Raw genomic sequence first — 19,196 nt, 5'->3', positions numbered from 1 at the left:
TCAATTACTGTATTTTTGCCCATTTACTGTACTGCTATTTACGGACGTCTTTTGAAGTCCTTAAGAGGAAATCAGGAGGTCATGTGTCTTGCTCTACAAAAGACACCTATTTGAAGGTGTTCCTCGTTTATGGGAGTCTACTTATTATTTTTGTGCCGCCCATTTCCATGCTCAAGCTGGCTAACAATAGGAAACCTCTCACACAGAGAGGTTTCACACATAGTTCACACATAGACAATTAGAAACCCACTTAAGCAAAAGGCTAACATTGTTCAATATTAGTTCTCATTCACAAGATGGTCTTCACAGCATCATTCATAAGATGGTCTTCACAGCCTCCCAAGTAGGTACTACATTTTAAAGTACTGCCCATCCTACATTCATCTTAAAGGGGGTGGGGGTGGGGGTGGGGGGTGGATGCAGACAGGTTTTGAAATCACCCATCTACTACAGCTTGCAGGAACTGTCACCTGGTCAAAATCTTTCTTCAGTAGCTTGAAATACCTTTAATTTCTATATAAATTATAGTCATTATTTCCAAATATACATTGCTACCTATAAATTAACTTGTGCAACCATCTTGCAAACTGCCATTCCTTTTTCTCCTTAGTTTGAGCAATGCATAAGTGGGTCCCAATGCAGGAAAGCCAGGCGATTGCTGAATTTTTTAAAAAAAATCTCAGTCTTTATCAACAGCCCAAGTCATTGGTTTGGTTCCCAGCCCTTTGCAATATCCAAAGGCTCGGGGGGGGGGGGGGGGGTGAATGAGGAAATGCATCTGTCATTTGCAGACCCACTAATTATAATCCTGTGCAATCTTGCAAAGGAATAATCTTCTCCAGACTCGATGGGATTTCCTTCGCCACTCAGCTTTATGGAAGGAAGCTGGGTTCAAACTTTTTATAGAGAAGACGGCACTAGTTCAATGGCATTCCTTTCTCTTCCTTCAGCTATTCAGCCGTTGAAATAACTGGCAACAATGCTACCTACCCCCTAGCACCTCTGGTGATGCTGAAGTACAGTTTTCATAATCCTCTTCCAATTGAACCCAAGCTTTCCACCCAAAAAGCATGTCACAGAGACTGCAGCAAATAGGATGGGGGATTGATTCTCTGTCTCTGTCTCTGTCTCTGTCTCTCTCTCTCTCTCTCTCTCTCTCTCTCTCCCTCCCTCCCTCCCTCCCTCTCTCTCTCTTTGCATTCTACACAAATCCTGAACCCTGGACCAGCAGGAACCTTGCCTCCAAACCTGTCCCCACCTCCCTTCTCTTTCTTTTCTTTTCTCTGATAACTGTTTCATTCAGTGCCCAACCAAAGATTGCTAAGAGTTAAAATGCCCCACCTGAGCTGTTGTGTGATAAACTATCCCAATAGGCAACCTCCCAAGGTTTAGTGCAGGGGTGTCCAAACTTGGCAACTTTAAGACTTGTGGACTTCAACTCCGAGAATTCCTCAGCCAACCATGAGGAATTCTGGGAGTTGAAGTCCACAAGTCTTAAAGTTGCCAAGTTTGGACACCCCTGGTTTAGTGGAATGAAAAGGTGAAAAATCACTCTCCAGCTTTCTCTTTCTCTTTGCCGAGGCATGTCTCCCGAGTCCTTCTCAGCAGTTCAGGGCTGGTTCAGAGAACACACCTGCTGTGATGCCCGGCTTTCCAACCCTGTATCCCACGTACCTGTTGGCCGAGGTCTCCAATGCTATATTGCCTTTCCCTTCCACCGAGGTGCCATTCTGGGAATGCCCTAGATCGGCTCCGTTCCACTGTGCTCCTTCCCTTGGGCTGCTCTCCAGTCCCCGCGGAACTGCCAGGCTCTTTGTGGCAGAGGCTGCTATCAAGCCGCACACCTGACAGGTTTCCACCCCGTGCAACCTATTGCAGTCTTGGAATTCCTTGCCCGCTGACAACCGAAGAGCCGGTCTGGCTGGTTTCTGGTGACGTTGTCCCGCTGTTTTCTCTAATTCAGCAACCCCCAGAGAAAGTGCTGCCTTCCCAGGTAAGTGGCAAGGCGAGCTTTGCTCACCGCAGCCAGCTGTAGGTTTGGCTTCCACATCCTCTTCTTCTTCTGACTTAGTCATTGTGATCATAATCTCGTAGCGAATGATTGAAGGATTCTTGGTTGGGGTGGTTTTTGCACCCTCCGCTACTCCTGGAGGCCACTGGACATTTGGGCCTGCCATTACACTCTTAAGGCTTGTCCCTTTGCCCAAATGTCCAGACTTTCTGGGCCCAGTGCGGTCACTCGGATTTTCTGAATTCCCCACCATAAGAAGCAGAGACGTTTCTGAAGTGAAATGATCTTCTAATATATTTTCAACCAATCCAGAGAGAGACTTGGCATCTTCGCTACTTTCCCCCAGGTCTCCTTCTATTTTGGATGCGGTTGTACAGTCCAGAAAAGAATAGCTGGTGGAGAAGGACTTGTCTACCCAGAAATGCAGAGCATCTAAGGATGTAGATGGGACCACATCTGACCATACGGAATCCATTTCACTTGATTGAGATGGGAATTTCTCCTTCTCCATTTCATGGGGTTGAGGGCAGACATCAGGTCTACTCTTCATATCCACACAGCTGCCAACAGCCGGTCTCTGAAGCCGCCCCAAACACCAAGGATCACATGCTGCGTTGTCAACACAATTGGAGAGCTCAATATGGCTGCTGCGGCGCTTGTGCCAACCCAAATTTCTGAACTTGTTGAAGAGGCTGTTCTTCCAGAGACTGGGCTCCGAGGAGCTAAGCGAGCGGGTCTGTAGAATGGAAGGGAGAATGTTGAGAAGGGAAGTGCAAATTCAAACGCTTCCAAGGCCTGTTTCTTGGGTCAGGTGAGTAGGAGCATACAGGCCAGATGGAGATTTAGTGGGAAGAAGGAATAACCTTGAGCCACAGAAGAAAAAAGCCACAGCCAATACAATGGTCAGATAAATCTCAGTCTGGGATAAAAGTGTAATCCGACTACCGTCTCAGACAAGACCTTCCCTAGTTCTCACAAAGATAAGTTTGAGTGGGAGTGGGAAGCTTTTTCAGACTACAAGATTCTGTCACTATAACTTTACATTAAAAATAGTATTGGCTAGCAATACTTTGGTTTCCTATTCTGCTCTGCTTAAAGGGCTGACAGGTGGTCACAGCAATGTACTCAAGGTAAAGATAAAGGTTCTCTTCTCACATTTGTGCTTGTCGTTCCTGACTCTAGGGGGCAGTGCTCATCTCCGTTTCAAAGCCAAAGAACCAGCGATGTCCGAAGACGTCTCCGTGGTCATGTGGCCGGCATGACTAAACGCCAAAGGTACACGGAACATTGTTACCTTCCCACCAAAGGCGATTCCTATTTTTCTACTTGCATTTTTGCGTGCTTTCGAACTGCTACGTTGGCAGAAGCTGGGACAAGTAATGGGAGCTCACTCTGTTACGCAGCGCTAGGGATTTGAACCATGAACTGCCTATCTTTCTGATCGACAAGCTCAGTGTCTTAGCCACTGAGCCACTGAGCCACTGCATCCCTTCAGCCTCATAGGGTTAATTACTAAATACGATAAGATAATTTCAGCCACTGAGATAGGTACGTAGAAACAAATAAAACGAATTGTTAAGACAGATGAGATGAGTTATCCAGCTCTTCCTGGCTACACAGACCACACTAAGCCAGGATTGCTTGAATCAAAGTTTCTTTCACAAAGTATAAGTTTCTAGGCTTACCCAACAAGATAAGCTAAACCTGGCAGTTCTCAAACTACTTCGCCTTACTCAAGGATACATCCAACTACAAGCACCCATCCGCCTCTCATTCTCCTCCTCCCTAAAATTTAGAAATAAAAATTTCATGAGTGGCTTAGCTGGACTTCTCAGACCTAACAATGATTTTATAACATTTTACAGTTTGTTGCTGTGTTGTTTACACTAGTTTGTAAACTGGCCCAGTTTTTATTTTACTTCTGTTGTTCGTTTGTTTACTTACTTGCTTATTGAATTTATTTGCCACCCATCTTGTATTGAAACAACAACGAGCGGATTTTAATTAAACCATAAACAAATTATAAGATGGGTTGAGTGGGCATAGAAAATTAGGGAAGGCACAAAAAGAGGCCAAGTCCCTATTTTGCGCCCAGGAACCCCACCTCTCATAAACACTCTGACTACCTTCCTATCTAAAAGTTACATTCCAGTCATGAGGACTGACAGCTTAGCTTCTGGGCCTTAACGCTAAAGTCAGGGTTGTCAGGAATTCAAGTTCTATGGCCCTAAAAACTCCCAATTATGTAAAAATGTTCCCGGGGCAGGCCTGCCATTGTGCAGTTGAATTTATCACATGTATAGCAGCCCTAATTTGATTCTGCTTCCTTTTATATAATCCTCCTCGGCCCCTTTGCCAGGCCAGGAAGTGGGTGGTTTCTCCTGCAGCAGATGAAGCATGCCTGGATAGCAGCCATGCCTACCCTCAGGGCCAGCTCCAGAGACTGAAAAACAGCTCAGGGGCACCCTACCCAAAGGAGCTGCTGAAGTAGCAGGAAACCACTCGATAATAAGCATCCTCTTGTTCCAATTCCATACACACACCTTTGGAGACTTCAGCTGCCTCACATACCTGTAACTGCCCCCAGGTGAGCCAGCTGCCTCCCAAACATGGCAGGGGCTAGATTAGGAGCCCTTGGCCATACCGTCATGCTGGGGGGAGGGGGGGACATCCCTCTTATCCACTGCAGAAAAAGCAGGTGGGATTTTGCTCATGGGCCATGCCAATGCACTGCAGTGCCACGTTGGGTGCCAGTCAGACAGCTGGCAGCGGGGAGAAAACCCAGCAGAAAATCTGTAAGAAGGAACCAAACGAGGCCCCAAAGTCTCTCTCTCTCTCACTAGCTCACTCTTTCATTTCTTTGCTCCTGTTTTTTTTTTCCCTGGGTTGGGGAAGAAAAAATGATGGCAGATCCAGGATGGATGCTGAGTCCTCCCAGGTTAACATGGTATCAATTACTTATTTCTTTTTTATTCTCAGTACTTCATTTTTTTAAAAAAATAATAATAATAGGATGTTAATATTTTTAAAATATTATATAACCTTGACTGCATTGAAAGTACATTGAAATAGGACATTTACAACTAATGGAGGCATCCTGTTTTCATATGAATGTAATTTATGGCTTTTGGGGGGGGGGGGCAGTTTCTGGCCAAAAGAAAAACCCACCCCAAAACCCCCCACCCATTTGAGAAAGTGGATTCAGATTTATGATCCTGAGATTTGTTTAACGACCACTATAAAAATGGCTGAAAAATCAGGTCTGGTTACATCAGGGGTGTCCAAACTTGGGAACTTTAAGACTTGTGGACTTCAACTCCCAGAATTCCCCAGCCAGCCATGCTGGCTGGGGAATTCTGGGAGTTGAAGTCCACAAGTCTTAAAGTTCCCAAGTTTGGACACCCCTGGGTTACATGGTGCTCTGACTTACGACCACCCTGATTTTCACTGGTTTTTCCCAGTTTCCTGCATTTGCTTCCAGTTTCTGGCAAAATCACTCATTGGTAAAAAATAGATTCATTTAATGACCACTATAAAAAAAAAAACCCATAAAATCAGAGGGTAAGATCATGTGGTGATTCACTTAATAACTGCTATCGCATGCAACTGTAATTCTGGCTTCATTTATGGTCATAAGTCGAGGACTAGATGAGATTGAGTGGCATTCGGAAGAGTGACTTGAGAATTTCCGCTACTTCTGATTGAAAAGTTCAGATCCTACAGAGCAATGGAATAGACCACTTCACTTAAAAATGAAGAAGAAATGTGGATGGAGGATAACAGTTCACGAATATTTCAGATACCTTCAACAGAAGCATTAGAACAGGGGTGTCAAACTTGTGTCGTCATGTTGTCGTCACGTGACGTATCACGACTTCCCCCCCTTCGCTAAAACAGGGTGGGCGTGGCCAGCCCGTGATGCATCCGGCCCACGGGCCGCGAGTTTGACACCCCTACATTAGAAGATTAAAGTTTGGAAAGTAAAGCAGCCCAAAGAAATTTGTGTAAATGGTGACTGTATCGATTCAACACACACTTAACCAGAATACTTACAAACCTAATAACTACATTCACACATGCGAATGTAGTTCACCTGTCCTCGTCCTGCCTAGCTAAATGCCTAGGGAGATTCTCAGTCATCCAGGTCATGACCTGGATAACTTAGAATCTATACATACACTTAATATACATTTAACCTGAATTTATCTTTTTTTGTGCATGACTGTGTTGTGGGTGAATGCAGATCATCAGATTAGTTTTATCGCTCAAAATATTGCATCATCTGAGAAACACAAGTGAAAAAGATTTGCAGGAGGAAAAAAACAGGACGGAAAAATTGGAAAAAGAGAAGATGGAGAAGGATGATGTTGGCAGCAAGGAACCTGCCCCTTGGTTTGGACAGCCAATAATATGCTTGGCAGCAGATCTCGTTGGATATAGTATATGGTGTAAAATGACCGTGGGAAACTGCCTGGAGCCAAGCTTCTAGCCTAGTTCTTATCAAAAGTATGTTGGACTTCACTTGCCATAAACAGAAGCCATGAAGGCCTTGTAGGCACGCTTTTTGTGGAGGCCCTGTAGCCAGTTATGGGGTACAATATTACCTATCGGAGGACTCTATTGAGTAGACCTCTGTCTACTTAAGTTCATTCTCCTTTGCTAGAGCACCGATTATTTCGGATCTAAAAAGGCTGATCCATACTGTCTAGGAAACAAAGTTCTTTCTAGAGCAGGGGTGTCAAACTCGATTTCCAGGCCTGAGGAGAGTGGGGTGCAACCAGTACATTTTTCCGGGGCCCATGGAGCTCAAAGGGGGGGGGGCATGAAGGGGACATTTTTTTTTAAAAAAATTACAAAATCAAATTTTTAAAAAGAAAAACATTGGTGTGTATAGCAAAACTGTCTTGAAGCCTTGTTTGACGTAACCTTTATTAATCTGAAACTCAGTGAACAATTATTTTTGTAATTTATTGAATTTTAATTTTATTACTTATTTATTTAAATGTGCAACTAGTTTCATTTTGTTGGTGAATATATTTTATATTTCCTTTTAATTTATGAATGGTTATGAAATGTCATCTCAAAACTCTGTATATTGTTTCATGATTGTTTATATTGTTTATACTAAGGTGTATCCTTGTTTTTATAATCTTTTACGGAAGTACCTGTCCCCTTTTTAATATATCTGCAAGTATGTTTGAATGTAATTAATAAATGTACAATTATGACATTATTGATGTATGTGTCCATGTGTAAGTGAGGGGGCCCATATTAGTTTTGTTCCAGCACTTAATAATCCTCTCGGCGGTTCTCTCAATTTCATTCAGGGCCGGATCAGGGTTGTGTTTGACCTCGGGAGGTCAGGGTGGGTGTGGCCATGGTGGGCGTGGCCAGCTTGATGTCACTCCTGTTGGGGATGGCTGGGGTGGACCGAATGCTCTGCCAGTGAAAATGGGCTCCCGAGCTCCATTTTCGTCTATCACGGCCTCCTGCAACCCTCTGCCAGTAAAAACTGAGCTCAGAAAGGCCGCACGCTGGCAGAAGCACCGCGGGTCAATTCTTTGCTGTTTGCAGGGCAGCCAAATGGGTCAGATCTCAGTTTTCCACTGGCCGTATCCAGCTCCTGGGCCTTCAGTTTGACACCCCTGTTCTAGAGGATGCAGAAAACCGAATGTGCAACAGGCTGTATATGCAAAGCAAGAGGACTGGCTCACTATATAACAAGCCTTGCCAAGCCTTCCCTCAGAAGGACCCACCTTACTCAGGGAGTGTTGAGTCAGATACGATACCAAGACATATTTATAGATTTAGCTCACATCGTCTGCCCTGAGTGTCGCTGCCTCTCCCACATTTTATACAAGAATGTTTCCTCAGCCCTATCCAGAGCCAATTTCCTTCTACACATGGCCCTTCGCTGAGCTAGGAGGTAGACTTCTTGGCTCAGGTGAGTCCCCTTTAAACTGGGCACCCTGGCTCCAAGCCAAGAAGGACAAGAACTCAAGGTGGTGGTTTTTTTTTTTTTTAGGTCTCTGCAATTCCCTCTAATAAAAGCAGAGGGGAGGGGGAGGGAGATATATTAACCATTTTGAGAGCTTCATTAAAATTACTTTGAACTGAATTAGTTAGTAACACACCCTTCTGCAGCTTTGGGAGGAAGGAAGAGAATGCAGAGGCGCTGTAACTACCCCAACAGGTTCCGCTGCCATCTGAGACTGGCAGTGCCACCAAGAGTGCCACAGACAGAGCAAGGCAATCAGGGGTGGGCTTCAAAAATTTTAGCAAGGGGTTCACTGCCGGTTGCTGGGTGGGTGTGGCCACAGTGGGCGTGGCCACGGTGGGCATGGACTAATCAGCCTACTGCACCATGGGGGGGGGGGGGCCTCCATGGCTTCCGGAGGCTTTCCTTGAGCCGGCAGGAGAGCAAAAATGGCCAGGCTCCAGAGGCCCATTTCCCACCTTCCGAAACTTCTGGTAGACCTGCTTTTCACCCTCCCGGAGCCTTTGCACGCGCCCTGCACTTACCTGCATCCAAAACGGGCCGCATGGGGGTTCCTGGAAGGGGCAGGGCGGGGTGGGCAGGGCCAGCCAGGAGTGGAATTTGGGGGTTCTCCAAACTGCATAGAATCTTAGCTAGAGGTTCTCCCAAACCCAACCCTGACTCCATGAAAACCACCAAGAATATTTTCATGCAATCTCTTTTTTTCCGCCTGAAAGATTTTGCAACGACTCTTCTGCAAATCTCTTTGATTTTCAGTTTCTGTTGTAATTTCTTTGAGTTTGCTCCAAGTTTGGAAGCATATCTCAAAAGCTCCCCCGTTTTGGTTTAGAGGTGCTGGATGAAGTTTTCTCATCTATGCTGCTAAAGAAAAGCAAAATAACCTACGCAGAAAACAGCTTTCTGCACACTTTGCAAGAGCTAATCCAGCACATCAAAGAGGTTTGAGCACCACTCCTTGTCTATACCCACAGACGGTTTGTAAGATAAGCAGGACAGGCTTTGCGAGACTTCTGAATCATTAAAATTAAAACTTCCATCCAAATCTTAGGGGGAAAATACTTAGTCAGACGGTCTTCCCTTCCTATTCTCTGTGATTTTTAAGTTACTGGATCGCAACCTGAAGCCCAGGGATGCATCTGAAAAGCCAGTTTCTACTTTAATGTGGATTTGTTCGCTTCTGTCCCGTGTTCTTAAAAGTACAGATAGTCCTCAACTTACAACAGTTCGTTTAGTGACCGTTCAAAGTTACAGCGGCACTGAAAAAAGTGACACGGCTCTTTTTCGCACGTATGGCCGTTGCAGCATCCCCATGGTCACGGGATCAAAATTTAGCGGCTTGGCAACTGGTTCCTATTTATGACGGTCGCAGTGTCCCGGGGTCATGTGATCTCCTTTTGCAACCTCCTGACAAGCATAGTCAATGGGGAAGCCAGATTCACTTAAGAACCATGTTACTAACTTAAAAATTGCAGTGATTCACTTAACAACTGTGGCAAGAAAGGTCATAAAATGAGGCAAAATTCACTTAGCAAATGTCTTGTTTAGCAACAGAAATGTTGGGCTCAACTGTGGTTGTTAAGTCAGGGACTACCTGTAGCAAATATTCAATTTCAGTTAAGTTTTCAGGCAGCCAAATGGTCAGAGAAGCAGAGAAAAACTTTGATAATGGATGAACGGTGCATTGAAAGACGAGAGATCCATCATCCTGACTACGATCAGGATAATCAATATAACCCCCTACTAACAAATGTGTTAGGATACTATCACAGCATACATTAAAGCAGGGGTGTCCAAACTTGGGAACTTTAAGACTTGTGAACTTCAACTCCCAGAATTCCCCAGCCAGCATAGCTGGCTGGGGAATTCTGGGAGTTGAAGTCCACAAGTCTTAAAGTTCTCAAGTTTGGACACCCCTGCATTAAAGGAAGTACTGTGCATTGTTCAAAGGCTCAGCTCCCTACAGTTGCACTCTGCTCTCAGTAGAGGGCACTCTTTGTTCAGGGAAAGTAACCGATTAACACATCCCTTGAATTTTTCTACACAACAACTGAACTCGTGCCTAAAGGGGAGGTCTAAAAAGTTGAAGCCTAAAACATTAAAATTTGCAAACGTGTAAACATGATAAAAGATGGTTAAAAGGTAAAAAAATGAAAAGATTGCATCCGGCAGGCAGGGAGAAGGTCAGAAACAAACGGGTGTGCTCTGCGGCCGCTGGAGAAATGTTTCTCAGCTTCAACCTCTTTTAAGATTTGTTGAACTTCAACTCCCAGAATCCCCCAACCAGCATGCCGGCTGGGGAATTCTGGGACAGGAAGTCCACCCGTCTTAAAGTTGCTGAAGTTGACAAATGCCATGCTGGGTTGATATACCACCAAACTCCCACCTCCCAAAAGCTGCCCGCCAAGAATGCAATCTGCCTCGGGAAGCAGTAAGACTGACCTTTGCGGTTGACTTCTGCCACTTCTTGTAAGCTGAGGGTTCTGCAGCAACACGCTTCCCGCGGGCAAAGGGCACATCCTTCTCCCTTGCTCTGGAGGAAAAATGTTAAAAGAAGCCTTGAATTCAAAGGGAAAGTAGAGCGATCGCAATGGCATTAGCTCAGTGGTTCATCTTTGCTTTAATACCTCTTCCTCCTAGAGACAGTCAACCTGGCGCTTTCTGCGTATTTGGGGTTGCCACACTTAGCAGACATAGCTCCAGCGAGGACACAGCGCAAGGATGGTAGGTTGTGTTGCTCTGGGCAGCATCAGCAGGCTTAATTTTTGCTTCAGATTGCCAAGGGCAAGGTTTTTTTTCCCTCTCTCTCTCTCTAGACCAGTAGAATAGAGTAAGAATGAATGTGGCTGGTTTGGCTTGATGAACCCAGCCACACAGGTTCAGGGCATATGTAATGAGCCGGTGGCTTACTCTCTCTTGTCCGTGTGTGTTTATGTATGCTTTGCAGTATGTCATAAGTCAACAGCCAAGAGCTCTTACCTCAAACACTGTACTACTTTCTCGCCTCTAGCTGGTATCCTAAAAAATAAATAAAGCTACGATTAAAGTACAACGAAGTCACTCAGCCTGTGAAGTAGTCAAGGCAAGGAGCACAGCCAGGAAGATTAGATAAAGGTAAAGGTTCTCCTCACACATATGTGCTGGTCATTCCTGACTCTAGGGGCAGTGCTCATCTCCGTTTCAAAGCCAAAGAACCAGCGCTGTCCAAGAAATTCCATGGTCATGTGGCTGGCATGACTAAACACCGAAGGCGCACGGAACGCTGTTACCTTCCCACCAAAGGTGGTTCCTATTTTTCTACTTGCATTTTTACATGCTTTTGAACTGCTAGGTTTGGCAGAAGTTGGGACAAGTAACGGGAGCTCACTCTGTTACGCAGCACTAGGGATTTGAACTGCCAAACTGCCAACTTTTCTGATCAACAAAGCTCAGTGTCTTAGCCACTGAGCCATCGTGTCCCTCCAGGAAGATTAGCTCTACCTTTACTGTTAAGTTACATTAACTGAATCTTGCAAGGCTGAAAGTATTTCTCTCTCCTCCTTCCTTCCTTCCTTCCTTCCTTCCTTCCTTCCTTCCTTCCTTCCTTCCTTCCTTCCTTCCTTCCTTCCTTCCTTCTCCAATTCTGGAGGCTTTTAAGAAGAAATTGGACAGCTATTTGTCTGAAATGGGATAGGGGGCTGGAGTAGAAAACCTCCAAGGTCCCTTCCAGCTGTATTCTGATTCTTCTTCTCCCCCCTTTTCCTTTACTCTCTGGAAAACTACGGAGGGTCCCTGCTGAGATGCTTCCTACCCCTTCCCTCCTTCTGTAGGTTGAGATGTCTTATACACACTGGTTGTCCAATCTGTGGTTCTCCCTCCTGCCTCTCAAAGTCATTTCCATAAACCATTACAGGTAGCAATAGCACTTAGACTTATATACCGCTTCATAGTGATTTGACAGCCCTCTCTAAGCGGTTTACAGAGTCAGCCTCTTGCCCCAACAATCTGGGTCCTCCTTTTGCCCACCTCGGAAGGATGGAAGGCTGAGTCAACCTTGAGCTGGTGGGACTTGAACTGCCGAAAAGCAGCTAGCAGTCAACTGAAGTAGCCTGCAGTACTGCCCTCTAACCGTTGCGCCACCTCGGTTGTTAACTTATGACTATTGAGCCCAACATTTCCACATTTTATGAGCTTTCTTGCCACAGTTGTTAAGTGAATCTCTGCTGTTGTTAAGTTAGTAATATGGTTAAATAAATCTGGCTTCCCCATTGACTTTGTTTGTCAGAAGGTTACAAAAGGAGATTATGTGAGGCCGGGATACTGCAACCAACATAAATATATGCCAGTTGCCAATCACGTCACCCTGGGGATGCTGCAACAGTTGTATAAAAACAGTTCATAACTCCCTGTTTTCAATGCCAGTATCATTACAAACAGTCACTAATCGTATGGTTTTAAGTTGAAAACTAGCTGTGCACTAGTTTTTATGCCAAAGGGAAAGCTAGAATTCAGTCTTCTGCTTTCTAGTCCAGTATCTTAGCTATCATACTAAAATGTCACGGTAGGGGGTCGTTTTCATTAGTACAGGTAGTCCTTGACTTACAACAGTTCATTTAGTGACCATTTAAAGTTACAATGGCCCTGAAAAAAAGTGACTTATGACGAAAGGTGGTATTCAGCTGGTTCGGACCGGTTTGGATGAACCGGTAGTGCCGAATTGGGGGTGGCCAAAACAGTCTATGTAGCTTCATTTTCAACGCCGAACGCATGCGTGCACACCACGCGCACAAGCAAAGTGCATGCGTGGAAGGCCGCATGCATGTGCGGAAGGCGCTTGCGCAATGCAAGCGTGCCTGCTCACAGTTGCAAACTGGTGGTAAATCTAGGTGAATCTCACCACTGCTTATGACCATTTTTCACACTTACAATCCTTGCAGAATCTTCTTGGTGACATGATCAAAATTCAGATGTTTAGCAATTGACTCATACTTATGACAGTTGCAGTGTCCCGGGGTCGGTCATGTGATCCTCTTTTGCAACCTTCTGACAAGCAAAGTCAATGGGGGAAGCCAGATTCATTTGATAATCATGGTACTAACTTAACATCCGCGGTGATTCATTTAACAACTGTAGCAAGCAAGGTTATAAAATGGAACAAAACTCACTTAGCAAATGTCTCACTGAGCAACATAAATGTTGAGCTCAATTGTCATCGTAAGTCAAGGACTACCTGTATGCAGTAGCCCCATTTTATGACATTTCCTGCAGAAATGTAGGAATTTCCTGCAGAGAAAGCATTTTGCATTTCCTCCTTCCAGCACATATATTTTAAGACTGATATAAAGTCAAACTATTAATTCTGCTGTTTTCATTATTTGCTGTTTGTTGGGTGTGCATTTCATTCCTGCTTATTTTGCTCTCTTCATTTTCACCACATGCTTTCATCTTTATGGCTTCAAATGAGAATCCTCCACTGTTGAACAGGATAGACGAGCTGGGCATGCAAATAATTTAAATACATTCTGAGCGCAAAATTCTGAAATTCTCAGACTGGAGTTAGGTGACCGAATGGATTCCAAAGGATTGCAGAAGCCAGGCGGAAGTGCAGGGAAGACTGATCACAAGCAAAAGGGGAAGTAAAACAGCTCCCCCCCCCCAAAAAAAATGCCTTAGGGTAGAAACCAAAATAGAATCTAAAAGATGATCCCTCTAAGATCCAGGCGGTGACTCAGCTGCTGCCTGTTTCCTGAAACAATCAAAAGTGCTTACGCCAACTTTTCTGAACTTGGTAGACTCTGGGCATCTCGGATTCCAAGTCCCATAATGCCCTCTCAACATGGCCAGTGGCACATTGTTAGCATTTTTTCAAAGTGCAAAGGAGGGCAATAAAGGTAGCTGAACTCTTGCAGACATGCTGGCGACATTCGCTTTGTCACGGATTCTGAATCAAATCTACATTTGTCATCAGACGCAAGCCTTTGGCTATTCAGTAACTATCAGGCTTGTTTAGAGCCAGAGTCAGCAACTAAGGTGGAGGGGAGGGGGCTTTGATAAACTATTTTGTTCCTTCCCTCCATCCACTATGAATTTGTCCCTGAATTTCAATTCCCTGCTGAAATTTGGAAGCCACCAAGTGGCGTTTAACAAAGAAACTGTTCCAGAATACTGGCTTGGAAAAAATTAATTGATGCCTAAAATTGTTCCAGAGGTTACATAATTGAAAAGCAAGATGATGGCAATTATTTAAAGCTAGATTTTAAATGGAGTCTGTTTACTTTTTCAAGTGTAAGCTTTCTTTCTTCAAAGAAGAAATGCACACATGGCTTTGAAACGCAGTATGGGTAGTTCTGGACTTATGACCACCATCGAGACCAGAATTTCTGTTGTTAAGTGAGTCATTCCCAATTTTATGACTTTTTGCCATGGTTGTTAAGTGAATTGGGGTGGGGGAAAAGTGGGTTACCCCAAGTCCCTCAGGCAGCTTCCATGGCTGGGGAGCCTCCCTGCTCCTTCTGTGACAAGGTCCTTCCTACACCATCCTGGGGTCTTTATTGTCAGACCTGTGAATTCTGCTAAGGGAATCATGCAGTCGTTAAGTCATTCGGGGACTGCAGGCTAAAACATAGAACTGGGGAATTGGGCACGGCTAGGGTAGGGAAGAGAGAAGGACCAGGGGAGACATGATAGCAGTCTTCCAGTACTTGAGGGGCCAGACAAGGAATAATGGATGGAAACTGAACAAGGACAGATTCAACCTAGAAATAAGGATAAAGTTTCTGACAGTGAGAGCAATCAACCAATGAGACAGCTTGCCTTCAGAAGTTGTGGGAGCTTCACTATGGGAAGCTTTCAAAAAGAGACTGGACTGCCACCTGTCAGAAACGGTGTAGGGTCTCCTGGTTGGGCGGGGGGTTGGGTTGGACTAGATGATGTACAAAGTCCCTTCCAACTCTGTTAATCTGTTAAACTCCTCCCATTCACTTTGCTTGCCGGAAGCCAGATGGGAGGGTTGCAAACGGCAATCACATTGGATAGTATAACTGTTGTAAAGACATATGATTGTCAAGCACCCAGGTTTTGATCACATGATCATATAGACGCTGCATTGGACTGTAACAGTCATAAGTGTGAAAAACAGGCATAAGTCACTTTTTTCAGTGCCGTTGTAAACTTCAATCGGTAAACAAACTGTTGTAAACTGTTGTGGACTCTTTGTACTGCAGTTCCAGGGAATGGGTCAGTTCAATCATTAATTAAAAATCTTTTGCAAATACAACGTTGGAAACAAATACACTCAAACCAGGGGTGAAAGCAACTTATCTTCGCTACTGGTTCGCAAATGTGAGCGTGCGCGCAAGCTTGCTTAGCTCGCATGTGCTACCTCCGTGCATGCGCAGGACCTTCCGCGCAAGAGCAGAGCATCAAAAACAGGACGTGATGACGTCTGGGCCAGAGGGTGGAGCCTGCTACCGAACGCGCCTGCAAGGGTAAGTAGAACAGTGGGGGGAGGAGGGGAATCCGCTGTGCCATGCAATTTAGATTAGCTAGAAAGCAGAAAATCCGATGAGTCTAGTTAATATAAATCGCGCATCACAGCTGATAGTTGGAAATACCGGTTCGCCTGAACCAGAAGCATTTTTTTACTGCCGGTAAACCGAACCGATAGCATTTCACCCCTAAGTCAAACCAGCCAACTGTATCCCTAGCTTGCTGCCTTTCAGAAGTTGAATTATTCAACTTCTTTTCTAGACACTCACCCTTCAGCGATATTTTGCTTCCTGTCTTCCTTCCTTCTTTTGTCCATGCTGTGGTTCTGATGGACGGTTTCTCCCACCAAATGGGGACCACTTTTATCCTTGTTTCTTGAGTTATGAAGTTCTTTGAGGCGGAGTTCACTTCTTGACCACAGGCCAGACGTCTGTCTCCTGAAGCCCACCTTCTTACTCAGTGAGGCAACTGTGGGTAAAAGTGGTGGGTGGCTCTCCATCCTGAGGTCATTGGAAAGGAACCACCAAAAAGAATGAGCCGATGCTGCCACATCAAGGTAAACCTCACAGCTTCATTTCTGTAGCAGAAGTATTGGCTTTTAGCTTCTGTTCCTTTGCTTCCCAGCTGCTGAAAAAGATCCGGTTGCAAAGGTGTGACATCTGTTGACAGTTCCCAGGTGTGTCACTCTGGGACCCTGGCCAGCAGCTGAATTGCCCGTCACTGGAAGTCTCACCAGAAAACTAATGTTATGTTCCTCAAACACAGCCAGTGTGGGAGCTTCTAATGGGGAGGAGTATGTGCCACGGGCACAACTGAGAATAGGAAAGGGGTGTACAATTACATACTGATAAAATCAAAGGGAAAAGCTTATGGGTTCAAGCAACAACCATTGCAGGAGGAAGCTGAACACCTCAAGAGTAAATAAAGGCTCTACTGTCTGCATCTAGACGCTATAGGGCACTGCACACCAGAACAACTAGACACAAGTTTTTTCCCCAAATGCCATCACTCTGCTAAACAACTAATTCTCACAATACTGTCATATTACTTACTAAGATTGTGTTACTATTATTCTTCTCTTCCTTCCTAGTACCTATCTCTTCCCACTTATGACTATAACCGTGTGGCTTGTATCTTTAAAATTTATATAGTTTTATTTGTTCCCTAGTTTTGATTGCTTATTAGTAACCTATGACTATCACTAAATGTCGTATCTTATGATTCTTGATGAATGTATTCTATTTTATTCTTGTTTATGTACACTGAGAGCCTATGCACCAAAGACAAATTGCTTGTGTATCCAATCACACTTGGCTAATAAAAAATTCCATTCTATTCTATTGTTTGGGAGGGAAGCTAACCTGGTCTTTTAAGACCAATAAGACATTTCAACTGTTTTTGCTGCTGTCACTTCATTACATATCTCAATTCATGAAACCCACTCCAAAGACAGGCCCAAAAGTTACTACAGTGTTATTAACTAGAGGAACAGAATTTTGCAAGTTCAACTGTGCTTTAATTCCATCTCCACCTTCAACCTTATGCTCATGTAAATTAGGGAGGTATCTGCCAGAGATGCTTGTACATGCCTTCTTGCTTTGGAATTAAGGCATGTTTCCTCCATGTCGTTTTGGTAGCAGATCTATCCTATCTCTGCTAAGGACGTCCTCCTTTCTTTTAGAGGTGCCCGTACTGGGATTTAGAGCAAAAGAGAGCCTTGATTTTAGGCCCAGACTTGGTGCTGTCCCTTAGTGCGGCTGTTCGGGGTACCCTAGATTTGTGTGTGTGTAGACAATTGTTTGTTTTGTTCAGGGTAGTGTGTGTGTTTGTGTGAGTGAGAGAGACAGCAGAGTCGAGCTAGGCATTTTCTGAACTTTTTGACGTGCTAAACCCAAAATGTCCACCGTCACTGTGCTAACATCACACCACCACACATGAGCCTGGCAGCCATTTTGTTAGTTCTTCAAAGTCCTGCAAAGGCTGGGAGTTTCTCTCCAGACACACGGCTGGGGAATTCTGGGAGTTGAAGTCTATAGTGAAAGGCTTCCTATATTTTGCTGCCTTTAAATACCATAAGGAATTTTGTCTGTTAATCTTCTCGGATCTTAACTGAGAATACAGGAGGGAGTTCACTGAATTCCCTATTGATCAGAGATTGCTTGCGACTAAAAGTCCTTTTACTAATTTTTACATTTTATTTTTTTATGATGCCTTGGTTGATGTAATTATGCTTATGGTTTTTTTAAATACATATTTCGCAGTCGGTTGTGGGCTATACAAATTATGTATTTAAGGTGACTGGGCATATATAAAAAATTTCTAAATTAATTTATTTTGGAATTTACACAAGACGTTTAGCTTCCCATCCCAGCTTATCCATTTAAGTATGCCCTGCAAACGAGGCCCATTATCTTGACCGAAAGGAGATTTTATTTGCTGAAAAGAAGAGACACACAGCACATTGTTATCCATCAACTTTATTCATTTCCAACGTTTTCCATAACTGGTATAAAAATGGGAACGGGGAGAAAGATGCAGTGTTGGGGATTTCCGATGTCACTGCAAGACATAAAATCAGCAGGAAAAGCTGCTTATTTGGACAAAGTCCTGCAGCCAAGACATTCCCCCCCCCTCCAAAAAAAAAGAACCCAACAAACGCCATTTTATTGCCATCCCTTCCCTCCCACCCACCTATCCACTTAATTAAAATTCAAGAGTTTAACACAAAACAAGCTTTGGTTACTAGCAGTAAACATGGAGTTACATTCGTTTTGTCTTGCAGGACACAAACATGGAGCCATGCAAGAAATGGTTACCCACCCACCCACCCAAGCCCTAGTACATTCAAATCCCCCCACACCACAATGACCCTGAGTGCGGACATGGCTTTACCCTGCCTGCCATTCACACCGTCTACTCTTTATGCATAGTGTCCACCACTCTCCAAATTGTATTCTCATTCCTTGTGCCAGACAGCAATTTATTTGTAAGACCAAATCAAAGGTTTTTCAAGACATTTCTTTCAACGTCCAAAATCTCACACTTTCTCATTTTTTTTTGAAAACAGAGCGATGCAAAGCTACCGCTGGTGCTATCCAACCTCACTACAACGAGTTTCAAAACATGATTTTCCTTTCCATTCAATGCTCTTACAGATAAATCACCGTTATCCAATAATCCAATGGTCTCAGCAGTTACAAGAGAGATGGGGAGAGGGGACTTCACCAGCTCTCACTTGGCAGAATTACGATAAAGTACAAAGAGGGAACCCTACCCTCATATGTCTGGTGCAAATACAACCCCCTCGCTTTGGCTATTTTTCTTACGTTTGTAAACAATAATCCAAGAAGAAATTGGGAAGAAATCAGACAACTTTACATGAGATATTTACACAGACTAAGCATCTAGAAAGAGGAACAGTGTCACTTATCCTTCTTTTTTCTTCCTAATAAAAAGCAGATTCAAAACTACAAGGTGCCACAATCTAAATTTTGGGCACAGCCTAGGGAAGCATTCATTCTTTGACCAATCTAGAGCAAAGTAACTTACCTAGTGGTAGGTTCTATTGTATTTGACACCTATTGTCATCAAAAAGGATCCTGAGGTAGATACAGTAGTTTCTTCACAGCAACGTATCAAAATTAACCACCTGCATATTTCTCACTGCCACTATTTCTGTGATGGGTGAGTCAGAGGACGAATGACATGGAAGTTTTTTAAGTT

General features: G+C 44.2%; 1 protein-coding gene across 1 annotated transcript in view; it reads right to left on the bottom strand.

Moving 5' to 3' along the window:
• CRYBG2 (crystallin beta-gamma domain containing 2) overlaps positions 1-16,341 on the bottom strand; it is an 88,484-nt gene extending 72,143 nt beyond the window's left edge. The window contains exons 1-3 of the mRNA XM_081961912.1: positions 15,743-16,341; positions 10,449-10,539; positions 1,675-2,747 (exon numbers count right to left, since the gene is read on the bottom strand). Of these exons, the coding sequence (XP_081818038.1) occupies positions 1,675-2,747; positions 10,449-10,539; positions 15,743-15,972 (1,394 nt within the window). The 5' untranslated portion in view covers positions 15,973-16,341. The remainder of the gene's footprint in view (positions 1-1,674; positions 2,748-10,448; positions 10,540-15,742) is intronic.
• Between the last annotated feature and the right edge of the window lie 2,855 nt (positions 16,342-19,196).

This window comes from Natrix helvetica (genome assembly GCF_964273705.1).
Source record: "Natrix helvetica genome assembly, chromosome: 9".
Taxonomy (NCBI): Eukaryota; Metazoa; Chordata; class Lepidosauria; order Squamata; family Natricidae; genus Natrix; species Natrix helvetica.
This window is presented reverse-complemented; position numbering and strand designations above follow the sequence as displayed.